The sequence below is a fragment of the Oncorhynchus masou genome, chromosome 29 (assembly GCF_036934945.1).
Source record: "Oncorhynchus masou masou isolate Uvic2021 chromosome 29, UVic_Omas_1.1, whole genome shotgun sequence".
Lineage (NCBI taxonomy): Eukaryota > Metazoa > Chordata > Actinopteri > Salmoniformes > Salmonidae > Oncorhynchus > Oncorhynchus masou.
The window spans coordinates 54,753,412-54,770,181 of record NC_088240.1 but is presented as its reverse complement, the minus strand read 5'-3'; the positions used below and the strand labels follow the sequence as shown (position 1 = coordinate 54,770,181).

Sequence of the window (16,770 nt, the reverse complement as noted above, 5' to 3'; positions counted from 1 at the left end):
GGATTGCGGTGAAATCTCCTGAGGGAGAATCCTAATTGTGTCAACACTGAGCAGCTTAAGACTCCAGAGAGAGAGAGAGAGAGAGGCCCCAAGAGCAGAATTTAGACAGCTGGAGGTGAATAATAAGAACACATACATTGACTATACATTGCAAGAGCACAATATGTACTGCAGTTTTGACTATGCTGTGCGACGTCTCTTGAGCTTGGCAACAAAAACAATAACAACGGTGGTGGGGTGGACGCTGCGCTGTTTCCACCTAATGCAGATTTAATCTTTAACTAAATACATAATTAGTAATCGTAGCCTGGCAATTGAAACAGGACGCCACAACAAAAACATGGCTGGCCAGAGCGACTATGTCATTACAGTGGGTCGGGAGAAATAGAAGTACACTTTCTAATCTTTTGGCCCATACATATTGGTTCGAGATTCCTTCTTCCCCAAATGAAAAATGTAAATGTTCCCATTCACAGAACGATCAAACAAAGAGACACTTATACTCTATACTTTTGGGGGAAAGGTCTGATATGTATTAGTGTGCAGCACAATATGCCACAAGCTAAAGGAAGAAAGTACTTCAAACAAAACAGATTCTCCATGTACTGAATTAGATTTCTGAACGTTCACCATTATTACATTTTTGTTTTCAATTCTTGTTGAATTGTTGCTTTCCTAATTGTTATGTATCACTTTGCTTTGTCAACATTGACCTTGTTATCATGCAATGAGAGAGAGAGAGAGAGAGAGAGAGAGAGAGAGAGAGAGAGAGAGAGAGAGAGAGAGAGAGAGAGAGAGAGAGAGACTGCTAGTATGATATGAGTATGATGTGTTATGTTTGGTATGGTTCCATAAGACACAATATTACAGGAGGTTGTTACATCTACCCCTGAGTCCAGGTTACAGAGACGCCGTGCGAGCGGAGTCAGAATATACCCACTCATATCAACGTGGATAATTGGCTAATAGTTGTTTGACATTGATCAATGAGATTACAACCTATATTAACCCACTCAAAGACAGCCAAAAGTTAGTTGAATTTCCAATATCATATTACTATGATTTCAACCATCTAAAAGCACAACCAAATTCCAATAATAATAATAATTCACCCAATGTTTATCACAGTGTTTTCAATCATTTCAAAAGCATGGCAAGGTTCAAATAGAAATACAGTGTCAGATATTATGTTTATTTATACCACAAATTAATGTGTAATCACTGTGCTTCATCTAATAGCACAACCAAATGACCTGGATTGCAGATTCTACACAGATTATTACAGTGATTGTGAAGATCTCACAAACCTGCGACAACCAATTCATGCCATCTTGAACATGTACACTTGATGATTACATGTCATGACAAGTGTGGTTACAGTAACCTCAAAATGTGGCCATGGATGTGTAACTACTTTTGAGGTTGAACGTTACATTAGTTTGTAAGATAGCCTTAACTTTAGGCTATTTACTGTAAAAGTAATATTGAATTGTGTTTGGTTGACAACGCAACAAATTATTTACGTTTAAAAGAGCAGTATCTACAGTACTGCTGGAAAAGTTCCATTTGAGCCTTTAGCTGAAACCCATTTTTCAACTTTCATTTTTGTTTGAGTTGGAGACGTGAATCCAACATGTCATTTGTTAACTGTCGTCAAGTTAATAGGCTATTTATTTGACTTCAAATGTGATATTGAATTGTTTGGTTGTCAACGCAACCAAATATCAACATTTGAAGGAGATGTATCTTCTGTTTGGATAGTTCCATCTGTGCACTGACTTGGTCTGGCTTTAATTCCAGTTGGTCTACAAATGAATAATTGCCATGTTGGATTCACGTCTCTATCTCAAAAAAAAAAAAATCTAAGTTAAAGAAGAAGTTATAGGACTAAATCAAGTCCAACGTTAAATGCACTTTAATCAAATTAAGTTTGATTTGTTTCACTCCTATTCTTTTGGTAAACAAACATACATACTGTACTCAACCAGACACGACACTACAGGTTTCTTCATGGTTCCCAAACCAAAAACAGATTTAATGCGTTGATCAGTTATGTATAGAGCCGTGTCATCGTGGGATGCTCTGCCACCAGAGGTTCCTCATGCAAAATGTAAGTTTAGCTTGAAAAAACAGATTAAAAAGAATATTGTATCACAGCACCTCCTCTTTCTAAAGATCTCATTTAACTGTACTGGATATAAGAATATGTGAATAGTGCATAAATAGTATTTTTTTCTGTCTCTTGGTGTCGTGAATATATCAGACACCCTTCAGACACATCTTTGCATTTCGTTGAGAAATGCTTTGTTTCTTGACGTCCTTGACATTATCTGGGCTTTGACTATCTCTCTCCATGTACATTTTCTTGATGAGGGATTATGTCTCTCAGAAGACACTGAGGAAGAAAGATCCTTGACTCGAGCTGGGCCATGTGTGTCAGAGTTAAGATGGGTGACATGAATCTGGAAATGACTTCCTGTGTTATTTAAGTGCATGGAAATGCAAGCTGGAGGTGATCAGATAAACATTAGCATAAATAATGTACACCTACATACACGTAATATCTATATCTATATCTATATATATCTATATATATATATATATATATACACACACATATATACATATATATATGTATATGTATACATATGTATGTATGTATGTATGTATGTATGTATGTATGTATGTATGTATGTATGTATGTATGTATGTATGTTTATCTGTGTATGTATATATATGTATGTATGTATATATATATATATATATATATATATATATATTACGTGTATGTAGGTATACATTATTTATGCTAATGTTTATCTGTATATATATATATATATATATATACATTGATTATGCAAGAATGGGCTGCCATCAGTCAGCATGTGGTCCAGAAGTTAATTGATAGCATGCCATGGTGGATTGCAGAGGTCTTGAAAAAGAAACGTCAACATCGCAAATATTGACTCTTTGCATCAACTTCATGCAATTGTCAATAAAAAGCCTTTGACACTTATGAAATGCTTGTAATTATACTTCAGTATTCCATAGTAACATGTGACAAAAATATCCTAAAGACACCGAAGCAGCAACCTTAGTGGAAATTAATATTTGTGTCATTCTCAAAATATATTTCCTGTCTCATTTTAATCCATAGCAATCTAACCCAATACGTATCCCAAATACTGGTGTTCAGTGGGAAGAAATGACATGCAGTCCAAATTATATTTTCTTAACCCAACCTTTCCTCCGTGTCACTCGGGATTCTACTCTAGTTCACACTCTACAACAATACAAACCAAAAAAAAAAAAATCAGTTAAAGGTATATTTAGAAGAAAAAAAACATACATTGTGGTTATAGCCTGGGAAGAATCCTATTTACATCTTGAGATGTTTGTTATATTGCGGAGCAAAGCCATGGTGTATTAGATTGCATTGGAGGGACTTACTGTCCAAAGTCCCTTGAATATGTTGTAATTTAAAAGGTCAACTGGAAGGTATTTAATAATGAACCCGGGCGTAATGAGGCCTTCGCATGAACCTCTTGATCTTCATCCACCGGCTTGGACCACTTCCTGGTCACCTGCACACCAAAGGGAAAAACAGACATTCCTCCCATTGGATTACTCTTCACTATCACTTATGTGAAGTGATTATTTTACAATGTCAGTCGGTCTGGAACTGGGACTGGGTCCATGCTGCCTGCCTGAAATGAATCTCTGTGCTGGTGGAACCCTGAGGATTTCTTGTTCTTTTCTTTCTTGACATTCCCTTATCCCGCTCGACTTAAATGGCTTCCATTTTACATAGTATTTATTTAAACAGCTTGACATGGACGAGTCTTTCGTTTCACAGGCTTAGTTTTGGGGGATAGGATTTTTCACTACCACTTGAGCGGCTTGAGGGTCGGGGAGTTAACAGTTCCGTTTAAGTACAAAACTCAACTTTATGATACGAGCCACCTCTGCCATTCTTGTAACCAAAAAGAGTACACAGCAACGACTACAGACAACTTTAACAACACAACTCAATTGAAGCCATGGACCATTCCCAGAAACATTGAATGGGGTGAAGACACTAATAGATGACCGTGTCAACCATGAGACAGGAGTGATAAGCGAGGGTGACGTTAGAGGCCCCCACACTTGGTTTCTACAGGCTAGCAGAAGAATAGCTTTGCTATGCATTCAATTGAGACTTTTCACAATAACTCCCCATCACTGACCTCATACTAGATAATTGATGCCAGTAACACAGGCCCAACAATGGCAGGTTTTAATTAAAGAAGACCATAAAATACTTTGGAAAAGGTCAAGCAAGCAGTGCTAAATTAGGGGGAGAAAAATTCCTAAAGAAAAAAACAGAACAGGGGATAGGAACACATAATCACCCCAATGGGCACACATTATTTGAATCAATGTTGTTTATGCATCATTTCAATGTTTCCACGCCAGTTTCACTGGGCACAGTTAATTCAACGTATTTTCAACGTTGGTTCCATGCACATGGCCCAGCTCGAGTCAAAAACTGCCAAGTGGGACAGTTTCCAAGCCAGAAAGCACTGCCTGCCTCAATATTGCTCAATCATGGTTTATTTCAAGTTTATTTACTCTCTCACCACCTCACTAAATGGTACTCGGATTTAACATGCAATACCAAAAATGGAGGAAGATCCTGGAGAGAGTAGGATATTTTCCTGCTTTTTTTTAACAATGTTCTCTTTCATCATTTTCCGGGATGCTTGAACCCAATCTGCCGTTCTGTCCCTATAACTCCTATATCTCCTTGTTTTGCCTAAGGAAGCGTATACATAGCACATCCTAATCCAAAATCACATTGACTGGAGTTAGGGACATATTTGAGTGAGGGGCAACTTTTCTGTCATCACCTCGTCAATAAGCACACTTGAACGAGGCCACCGCTCTAAATGGTGTGTTTGGATCATCTGTGAAGAACTGAATACCTTCAGAAAAAATATTTTCCTAGCTGTATTTACACAAAAAATATTTCCAGATCTGACTTCTCATTTAATGGTCAACGTACATGCTGTGCGTACCGCAAATAACTTTCAAATGGACGGGAGGAAACAGAGAGTGCCATTGAGGAAACCTGCAGTTCATACTTTGAAGAATTCCACTGAAAAGAGAGAGAGAAATATACCCAGAAAAACCTGATGAGCTGGCTTGAATGGGGCGGCCATGGAAAAATACTGATCTTTCATGCATGAAAACGCCACTGTGCATCTAAAAACCAAAAGGTTAAAAAAAAAGGCAGAACGTGGTGTGTTTGTGTTTGAGGGACACACAGGGTTAATGTGGGCTAGAGCAGCAGACATACCTGGTGGGACTCTGAGACCAGAGAGGGGAAATGGTTTCTCCCAAGAGGGAGTTCTGGCCCCTTACCCTAGATACAAGTCTCTAAAACACAGGTGTCAAACTCATTCCACGGAGGGTCGAGTGTCTGCAGGTTTTCGCTCCTCCCGTGTACTTGATTGATGAATTAAGGTCACTAATTAGTAAAGAAATCCCCATACCTGGTTATCTAGGCCTTAAATGAAAGGAAAAAAACAAATACCTGCAGACACTAGGCCCTCCACGGAATGAGCTTGACACCGCTGCTCTAAAGCACTGTAATCCTTGAGGTGAGGCTAGACTTGCACATGACAGACACACCACAGACCAAAAACACCCTAAAGATAGAGATGGATGACACAGACTTGCACACACACGCACACATATAATCCATCTACCCACCCAAACAGCTGTCTGCCCATATGGCGTAACGTCTTACCTCTCCTGCAGTGCCTAATGGCCATTTTGCATCTCTTGGACTCGGCGATAGTGGGGCAGGGTATAGTGTCCTTGGGCGGCTTCTTCACGATGTGCCGCGTCCGGGTCTCCAGACCCCACTTGAAGCCGCAGGTTTTGTTTCTCCTGGTGCAGGACCCCCACTCGCTCCACTGGCCCACCTCGCAGCCTTCTGCGTGGGGAGAGACATGAGTCATTAAAGGGTAGCGCCAGGGAGACTCGATGGAGGGTCCAAATCAAGGTTCCCTACAGTACATAGTGAATAGACTAGGATGGCCATAACCTCCTGGTGTGTGGTCCTTTCCATCCTTCTACTGTTTCATTCAAAAACATATACTAGAGGTTACAAGGTAAAAGACTGTTGGGTAAAGCCATAAGTTCTAGGAGATCCTGCCTCAATGTGATCCACATTGTCGACTTTCCACATTTCAAACACAGTATGAATTACTCCAAAAAGACACCCTATTCCCTATATAGTGCACTACTTTGGACCAGAGCCCAGTAGTGCACTACATAGGGAATACGGAGACACACACGTCTTTGCTGTTTCCCGTCTTACCTCCACACTCCATGGTGTCCTCCAGGGGCGCAAAGCCCTCGGGGCACTTCTCGGAGCAGCGCCCTTTGTGCAGGTAAAACCCTGCCTTGCACTTGGTGCAGAAGTCTTTACTGAAGCAGGACTCACAGTTATCTATCCTGCACCCTGTGGGGAGGGAAGAGGAGACGAGATGAGAGGCGACGCGGGGAGAGGAGGGGAAGTGAAGAGAGGAGAGAAGAGGTCTCGGCAAGGCCAGAGCTAGGCAGCGGTACAGTGCAGTATACACTCATACCATCTGGAGTTGATAGAAGACTAAGGGGGTTTGGGGAAGGAGATGGAGTTCTTGAAAGGATTACTGCCCCCCTCCAAAAGAAAGCCTCTGTGTTGATGTCCTGTGAATCATATAATCATATATCTCCAGGGCTGTGCTATATTTCAGCACACTCCGTTTTCAGTGTGAGCGGGTGAAGAGTGCGAACTGTGAAATAACAACAGCAAAGTTAGTGAAACATTACCTCACTGTGACCCCTTTCAACACAGGCAGGAAAACAGATCACTAGCCTGACATCCAACAGTCTGGAGACAACACAGAGGTCTGGGCCTGGTTCTCTTGTCCAAGCCATGAATGGGTTTGAGGGATTCCATTTTGTTTTGGTGGGTGGATTCTATTTCATTTTGGTTTTAAATATATTTTTAAAGCAAGTTAGTATTACCCATGCTTCCAATGTATGTTTGATATGGCTTATTCTAAGCTTAGTGTTATCAGACATTGCATCATTGGTGGGGGTAAGAATGAACTATTGGTGATTAGGAAGATGGCATACAGCTGTGATAGAATCCTTGGTTTTGTGTCAGTTTGGGTTGGGGAACAAAAAGATTGCGAGCCCCTGCCAAACGAACTAACCAACGCTGATGTCTTTGGTGAGAAACACAACGCCACACTTATCGTCCCACGCCCCACCCTGCCGGGCTGAAACGCAGCACTGTGCGGCGAGTCATCAAGCCTTTTACTCTGCAATTAGCACGTTCAGGCAGGGGCCCAAATTACACGAGCCGCACCGACGGGGCGACGCACTGGGCTGCATGATTAAAAGGAAGCCCTCACCCGAGCTGTCTAATTTGTGACACTCCTCAGAATCCCTAAGTCGCCTGATTGGTTGGCTAACCCCAATCTATATCAGAGGAGGCCGGTGGGAGGACCTATAGGAGGATGGGCTTATTGTCATGGCTGGAATGGAATAAATGGAACGTATCAAGCATATCAAACTTATAGAAACCACATGTTTGACTCTGTTCCATTAATTCCAATTCAGCCATGACTATGAGCCCATCCTCCTCCTCCCACCAGCCTCCACTGACCTATAGGCTAGCGAACTAGCAGCAGTCATCTCTATCACTCGCTCTACTAGACTTTCTCAGGTATGGTGGTGACATCTGGTCTTCTCTGTGTCTCTCGGAGAGTCACCATGTGTCCATGTGAGTGTGTGATTGTGTGTCGAAGTAATTATCCACATGTAACAGATATAGAGTACAAGGCCCAAAACTCTTATCTAGGACCCTATTGCGGGCCCGGAGAAGGTTCTCACAATCACACCCCTTAATTACACCATCTCCAGCTAACCATCGGGCCTCCTCTGCATTCCTCCGCAACGACAGAGGTCCCTCCCCTTGTCACTTTGAACCCCTAAGTATGGCCTCTACCCACTCACTCTGACTCTCACGCTTTTCCAACCCTGACCAGTCTAAACAAACCCGCCGCAAACACACACATAAGTACACAAGTACGCACATATACACACGTCACGTCATGTACACACACAAACATACACACGTGTACACACACATAATTGAAAACACACAACCGTACACACACGCACATAATTATATATACACACACACACACACACAGAGTTGGTTGGGATCACACCCATCGCGCTGTCGCCCCTGTTGCCTTCCTACTGAAAAGATGACAAGATGTTCGAATACCAGCCTCAACACCGTTCTTGATTCTTTACCTAGATACAGCTGGTTCTCTGGCTGGTCATTGGCATAATGCTTGATTATCACCCTCAAAGTTTAATGGATGATGTTCCTGACACGATATGTATAGGCCTGCTGTAGGCCTATATCTTGAGTTTCAATGGAGAAAAAAAATATATATATATATATATATATATATATATATATATATATATATATATATATATATATATATATATATATATATATATACACACACACACAGTTGAAGTTGGAAGTTTACATACACCTTTATCAAATACATTTAAACTCAGTTTTTCACAATTCCCGACTTTTAATCAGAGTAAAAATTCCCTGTCTTTTGGCAGTTAGGATCACCACTTTATCTTTAAGAATTTGAAATGTCAGAATAATCGTAGAGAAAATGATTTATTTCAGCTTTTATTTCTTTCATCACATTCCCAGTGGGTCAGAGGTTTACATACACTCAATTAGTACTTGGTAGCATTGCCATTAAATTGTTTAATTTGGGACAAACGTTTCGGGTAGCCTTCCACAAGCTACCCACAAAAAGTTGGGTGAAATTTTGGCCCATTCCTCCTGACAGAGCAGGTGTAACTGAGTCAGGTTTGTAGGCCTCCTTGCTCGCACACACTTTTTCAGTTCTGCCCACAAATTGTCTATAGGATTGAGGTCAGGGCTTTGTGACGGCCACTCCAACACCTCAACTTTGTTGTCCTTAAGCCATTTTGCCACAACTTTGGAAGTATGCTTGGGGTCATTGTCCATTTGGAAGACCCATTTGGGAGCAAGCTTCAACTTCCTGACTGATGTCTTAAGATGTTGCTTCAATATATCCACATAATTTTCCTCACTCGTAATGCCATCTATTTTGTGAGGTGCACCAGTCCCTCCTGAAGCAAAGCACCCCACAATATGATGCTGCCACCCCCATGCTTCACGGTTGGGATGGTGTTCTTCGGCTTGCAAGCCTCCCCCTTTATCCTCCAAACATAACAATGGTCATTATGGCCAAACAGTTCCATTTTTGTTTCATCAGACCAGAGGACATTTCTTCAAAAAGTACCATCTTTGTCCACATGTGCAAACCATAGTCTGGCTTTCTTATGGCAGTTTTGGAGCAGTGGCGTCTTCCTTGCTGAGCAGCTTTTCAGGTTATGTCGATATAGGACTCGTTTTACTTTTATTTGTGCCGGTTTCCTCCAGCATCTTCACAAGGTCCTTTGCTGTTGTTCTGGGATTGATTGCATTTTTCGCACCAAAGTACATTCATCTCTAGGAGACAGAATGCGTCTCCTTCCTGAGCGGTATGACGGCTGCGTAGTCCCATGGTGTTAATACTTGCGTACTATTGTTTGTACAGATGGCCGTGGTACCGTCAGGTGTTTGGAAATTGCTCCCAAGGATGAACCAGACTTGTCGAGGTCTACAATTTTTTTTTCTGAGGTCTTGGCTGACTTCTTTTGATTTTCCCATGATGTCAAGCAATGAGGTACTGAGTTTGAAGGTAGGCCTTTAAATATAACCATAGGCTAATTGTCAATTGGAGGTGTACCTATCAGAAGCTTCTAAAGCTATGACATAATTTTCTGGAATTTTCCAATCTGTTTAAAGGCACAGTCAACTTAGTGTATGTAAACTGCTGACCCACTGGAATTGTGATACAGTGAATTATAAGTGAAATAATCTGTCTGTAAACAATAGTTGGGAAAAATTACTTGTGTCATGCACAAAGGAGATGTCCTTACCAACTTGCCAAAACTATAGTTTGTTAGCAAGAAGTTTGTGGAGTGGTTAAAAAAAAGAGTTTTAATGACTCCAATCTAAGTGTATGTAAACTTCAACTGACTTCAACTGTATATATACACATACACATGTATATATGTGTGTGTGTGTGTATGTATCCATGCATGTATGCATGTATGTATGTATGTATGTATGTATGTATGTATGTATATATAACAAATTTTAACCTTTATTTAACGAGGCAAGTCAGTTAAGAACAAATGACGGCCTAGGAACAGTGGGTTAACTGCCTGTTCAGGGGCAGAATGACAGATGTGTACCTTGTCAGCTCGGGATTTGAACTTGCAACCTTTCAGTTACTAGTCCAACGCTCTAGCCACTTGGCTACCCTGCCGCCACATAGATGTACTGTGTGTATACATAATATATTTGCCATGTGAATGCGGTATATAAAAGTACCATGTCTGTAGTATGTAATAAGTCAAATGTATGTACGTGAAGAAAAAAACTGAAAAAAGGTTACAAAAAAAAGGTTTCATCTTTGGGACATGAATAAAATCAGCTGCAGCCTAAATGATCTAATGGTAAAAGCACAGTGCAACCTAGGGCAATATAATGGCATTTAATATAAGCTTTTATCCAAAGGAAAAGAGAGAAACTCTCCGGAGGTGACAACCATATGTGACAACCAGCTGGGATTTGCAGAAACGGGATGTTGGGGTAGGAACCGTGTAAATCCAGTGCTACTGGAACGGATGTGCGGATGTGGTATATGGAGGCATACAACAGTCACTCTCCGATTCAAGAGGTGGTCTGAGGCAGCCTGTAAGACCTCACTGCACTCCTGGATCTTGTTCATTAGGGCACACTGTAAGGCAATTCCGCAGTAACAGAGTGATAGTGAGACTCTTTTTTTTTTTTAACTTTAAAAATGCATATCCAACAAAAACCAATGAATGAAAAGTTATACAGACAATAGAACTCTATGCCTAAGGGACAACAATTAGCAACTTCCACTGAACATTTTACAAAAACACATTTACTTGAAGAACAGCGCTGATGCAAAGTTTGGTAACAGAACGGAGCCACAAACAGCACAAAGCGTCATTCTGTGTGTTTAACTTGGCAATCATTGTTTTTTTTGGGATATACTGTACATCATAAAGTGAAAAATCTGAGTCTCGGCATCACTCTGTGACAGTGGAATTGCCCTACACTGGACAAGTACAAATGTTTTTTTCCCGTTTGGTACCAATTGAAGACAACCTAGACAGAACAAAACAAACGACACATGGAAGGCAGCCAACATTTACAATATAGACATTTCTGCCTTCTCACCATCTTATCCATGGTCCAACATATCACACACACACACTTGCTTATCCCTTGCTTGATAAACACACTGAGCCAATAGAGTTCCGCAGTGCTGTAGAGATTTTGGCATGGAATGAGTGGAACAGGGAAGGTAAGGCAGAGGCCCACACAAATGCAGGATGCACTCGCTCTCCTTTCCCTCCTCCCTACTTAAAATAATAATAATATAGCTCTCATCCCTCTCTCCTCTCCTCTCCGTTCCCGCTGAAATTAGATATTGGTGGGGCTCGGTGTCAATACAACGTCAGGCCCAAGACAGGGACCCAACAGCCAATAAATCAAAGGAGCAAATTGGAAAGCAGCGCTCCTCTTTACCCCTCAAACACAAGCCTTCCCAGGCCTGTCATCACCGAAGTCTTTTTCTTTATTTCTGAAGAAGTAAAAGAAAAAATAACATCTGGCACTACTACACTCTCAAGCACCGGCATGTTGCACAACCTGCTGTTACTGACAACAAACAGGAATGGAGACGCTGGTACACCGAAACACACACGACAAACGAGTGCCACAGCATTGAAGGTCATCTTACAATATAGAAGTCAAAAACAAGCTTATAGTGAAATTTATTTGCAAACACCGGTGGTAGCGATTCCTGTCCTACTCCTTATCAGATATAATCAAATAAGATACAGCATTCCTTTACAGATATATGACATATGCATAACACAGTGGAAGTCGGAAGTTTACACACACTTAGGTTGGAGTCATTAAAACTTGTTTTTCAACCCTCCACAAATTTCTTGCGAACAAACTATAGTTTTGGCAAGTCGGTTAGGACATCTATTTTGTGCATTACACAAGTCATTTTTCCAACAATTGTTTACAGACAGATGATTTCACTTATAACTCACTGTATCACAATTCCAGTGGGTCAGAAGTGAACATACACTAAGTTGACTGTGCCTTTAAACGGCTTGGAAAATTCCAGAAAATGATGTCATGGCTTTAGAAGCTTCTGATAGGCTAATTGACATCATGAGTCAATTGGAGGTGTATATGTGGATGTATTTCAAGGCCTACCTTCAAGCCCAGTGCCTCTTTGCTTGACATCATGGGAAAATCAAAAGAAATCAACCAAGACCTCAAAAAAACAAATTGTAGACCTTCACAAGTCTGGTTCATCCTTGGGAGCAATTTCCAAACGCCTGAAGGTACCACATTCATCTGTACAAAAAATAGTACGCAAGTATAAACACCATGGGACCACGCAGCCGTCATACCACTCAGGAAGGAGACGCGTTCTGTCTCCTAGAGATGAACGTACTTTAGTGCAAAAAGTGCAAATCGATCCCTGAACAACAGCAAAGGACCTTGTGAAGATGCAGGGGGAAAATAGGTACAAAAGTATCTATATCCACGGTAAAACAAGTCCTATATCGACATAACCTGAAAGGCCACTCAGCAAGGAAGAAGCCACTGTTCCAAAACCGTTTACAACTCCACATTGGGACAAATATGGTACTTTTTGGAGAAATGTCCTCTGGTCTGATGAAACAAAAATAGAACGGTTTGGCTATATTGACCATCGTTATGTTTGGAGGTAAAAGGGGGAGGCTTGCAAGCCAAAGAACACCATCCCAACCGTGAAGCACGGGGGTGGCATCATCATGTTGTGGGGGTGGCAGCATCATGTTGTGGGGGTGCTTTGTGGATATATTGAAGCACAATCTCAAGACATCAGTCAGGAAGTTAAAGCTTGCTCAAAAATGGGTCTTCCAAATGGACAATGACCCCAAGCATACTTCCAAAGTTGTGGCAAAATGGCTTAAGAACAACAAAGTCAAGGTATTGGAGTGGCCATCACAAAGCCCTGACCTCAATTCCATAGAAAATATGTGGGCAGAACTGAAAAAGCATGTGCGAGCAAGAAGGCATACAAACCCAACTCAGTTACACCAGCTCTGTCAGGAGGAAATGGACAAAATTAACCCAACTTATTGTGGGAAGCTTGTGGAAGGCTACCCGAAACATTTGACCCAAGTTAAACCATTTAAAAGGCAATGCTACCAAATACTAATTGTATGTAAACGTCTTACCCACTGGGATGTGATGTAAGAAATAAAAGCTTAAATAAATCACTCTACTATTATTCTGACATTTCACATTCTTAAAATATGTATGTATGTATGTATGTATGTATGTATGTGTGTATGTATGTATGTATGTATGTATGTATGTATGTATGTATGTATATGTGTGTATGTGTCTGTATGTATGTCTGGGGTCAGAGTTGGGTGGATATGAGGGAAGTTCCCACAGGGAGCTGCATCTGCCCGGCTGCCCAACGGAGAGTGCCAGACGAGGCCCCCAGGGGCCCATGGCCCTCAGATGCATAGGAGCAGGTTATAGCCCTCTTTGGGATTAACCTCTGTGCCACCTCCAATGTCTCGTCTAGGTGCCTCTGGGAGACTAATAAGAAATAATGAGGTCATCAGATCTGGCAGGAATCTGATGAAAGGAAGGCTCAATGTTCTTATTGAGGCTTAAAACACATATCCTCTTACCCTTGTTTCTCAGTTTTTAACTCAACATCAAATCATTTCTGGGTAACAATTAAATACTGTACTGTGATTGTTTTCAATTAAAAATGGTCAAAAGGAAAAATAAATAGCTTCTTAGTAATGCAATTTCTCAAGCAAGAATTGCAGTAGGGCTGTCTGGGAGTGGGGAGGGGAAACTGAAAAGTAGTTGTTATTGGCAGAGAGCTTTGGAACTCTCTTTCTTATTGTTCTATTATGCCAAAACGCCAACCTGCCAAAACAGGCTGAAATTTCAGGTGGTCAACATCTTTTAAGGGAAAGTCATGGTTGCACTTGTATGAATGTGACTGTTTCCATTTTTTTGTTTTTTCAGTTTGTGGTTTTCATGTCAACTACATTTGGAGTTGAATCATGGAGCTTTAAAAGCGTGATCTAACCCTGCGAGTCTAGCTGGCAGCGACTCTCCCCTCTCTCTCTGCTGTGGTCTGGATCGAAAATCAGCAAATTTGATCAGGGACACTCAAAGCAATTGTCAATTTCAGAGGTGTTCTGCCTGAGATTGAGTTGACATGGGACATATGCCATCACTTGATTTATTTCTAAGAATATTCATGTTAAAAACTGTAAATCATTTTTCATAAGATGGAGAATCTGTTGGGAGCCCAGAGAGGGCCTTTCTTGTAATCTATGGGGGTTAGGTTGTCAAGCCAATCATCAGTCTAATGAAAAGTCACAAAGTCTTCCAGGATGCTAACCAGGACTGCTGTTGAACAAGCAGGCAGCGGCAGTGTCCATGTCCATGATCAGACAGAAAGAAGCTCTGGCACTCAAGTGGGGGAAAACAAACCCCATTTTTCCAGCCTTCCTCTCCAAGCGAGTCTGAGTGAAGCAGCTAGCCTTGTGCTAGCCTAATAGCGCTTTGACCTACTCCCTAAATCAGACGGTTTGGCTGGCATTTAACCCTGGGCTTACTAGCTGCCACCCGGCCATGTCATGGTGGATTGATGGATGGCAGGAGTTCTCCCCTCTGACATCCACGTGGATGCTCTCCAAACACACTGGCGTGGGGCTGCTGGGCGAGACAGAGCCGGTGTTCCTGTCAGTCAGAATGGGCCAGTGGAGAGGAGACACGACAGGACTGTCAGTTGGTTGTGTCCATTGTGTTGTCTGGCAGTGTGTCTAAACTGTGGTTTGTAAAAGCTGTGATGATTAACTGTCCCTTGGTAAGGCGCAAAGGCCAAAAGCAACTGGTATTTTTCTGGTTAAAATGTGCAATGGAAATACCCACAGGAAGACAGAGATGCAGAGTAGCTCGTTTCTGCCTGTGCTGCCAACGTAGCTCATGGTATTATGAGTTAGTTCCTTTACAGAGCTTCATACTTCGGTACTCAATTGGCCCGGAGAACTGACGTGTGGCTACTGTCCACCTCAGAATCCACCAAACTCCCACGATGCACTTTAAAAATGAACTATCTTACAAAGGTATAACCAGTCATCCAAAACGGGACAAACCAGAAACAAAATGCAACAATGATATTCAGTTACCAATTTGTAGTACAAGAGAGGCAATACAAATAAAATCAGAAATGGAGTTTTAAAAATCACCTCGGACAAGGGGAGTCTCGAGTGGCATATATTTTGGCACAGGACGAGCTGTGATATTTGAACCACACTTCCAGAATATTGGCCATATCTATGAGCTCAGCTCGACATGGTTTCCATCCTGGCAGGGGGGTGATCGTTGCTGGGGTTTCTGTGAGCATTACAGCTGTGTGTGTGTGTGTGTGTTAAATGGGGTGCATATAGGGACAATCTATCCCAGACTTAAAGCCTTGTCCACTAGGACCCCCCCCCCCCCCACCTCAGCAGTGTGTAAAACCATTATTACAGCCCCTGGGAAGAGGTTTTGCTCAGAGTATTACTCTCATGCTGTCCCTGTCAACACTTTCCCTACCGTTAAACTCCGCACACTGTTATCCACCATTCACCCCCTCTTCCTAATATTTTAAACCCATATGAAAATACAGTTGATGCCTGATACAGTCTATGCCATAGCTTGGGAATTAAATAATGTCTTAAAACCCTGCGTTAAACCTAAATCATGCAGATAGATGTCCCAGACAATTGGAATGATTAGTTTGCATTAGCACTGGTGCAAATGCAACAACCTTACACATAGTTTGCTAACTTACACATCACTTACTGTATATACTTACTGTACTTATCAGGATTGGGCTCTATATAAAGCATATGTGAATCTCTATCCTTAGAAATGTCCCTGGTAGAGGAGACTGACATAGAGACAGATGAGCATAGAGCAGTATTAGCCTGTTGAGCTGATAAGTGCCTCCATGACTGCAGCTGGACTTACAGATCACATCAAACTCTTCACCATTAGCTGCTAAAAGGTGTGTGTATGTGAGTGTGTGAGAGTGAGTGAGAGAGAGAGTGTGAGTGAGAGAGAGAGATGCACAAAACACAGACGGAATCACGTACGCCAGACAAATGCATCAGTGATTTGTACTTTCCTGCAACTTTCTCAAAAGGCACAGGAATGCCCTTGTCTGTGCTGTGTACAGTGGGCGTTTATCTAGTCTACACTTTGTGTAGCCATTAGCATGGATGCTAATGATAATCATCTGCTGGTATTGCAGATGGAAAGGCTTTCACCAAAACCTTCTGAACTAAATGTTAACTACAAAGTAGCCTATACCTACCTGGCAGAATGATAGCCATTTGTTTAGCTAACTCTGCAATCCCATGAGTGCTACAGAAACACTGCTAACCAAACAAACGTCTCTGGCTGGTGCACACTTGCATTAA

General features: G+C 41.6%; 1 protein-coding gene across 1 annotated transcript in view; it reads right to left on the bottom strand.

Annotated features, from left to right (window-relative positions):
* The window catches only part of LOC135521224 (R-spondin-2-like), a 75,318-nt gene that overhangs the window by 16,339 nt on the left and 42,209 nt on the right, over nucleotides 1–16,770 (bottom strand). Inside the window, exons 4-5 of the mRNA XM_064947152.1 lie at nucleotides 6,368–6,511; nucleotides 5,792–5,980 (exon numbers count right to left, since the gene is read on the bottom strand). Of these exons, the coding sequence (XP_064803224.1) occupies nucleotides 5,792–5,980; nucleotides 6,368–6,511 (333 nt within the window). The remainder of the gene's footprint in view (nucleotides 1–5,791; nucleotides 5,981–6,367; nucleotides 6,512–16,770) is intronic.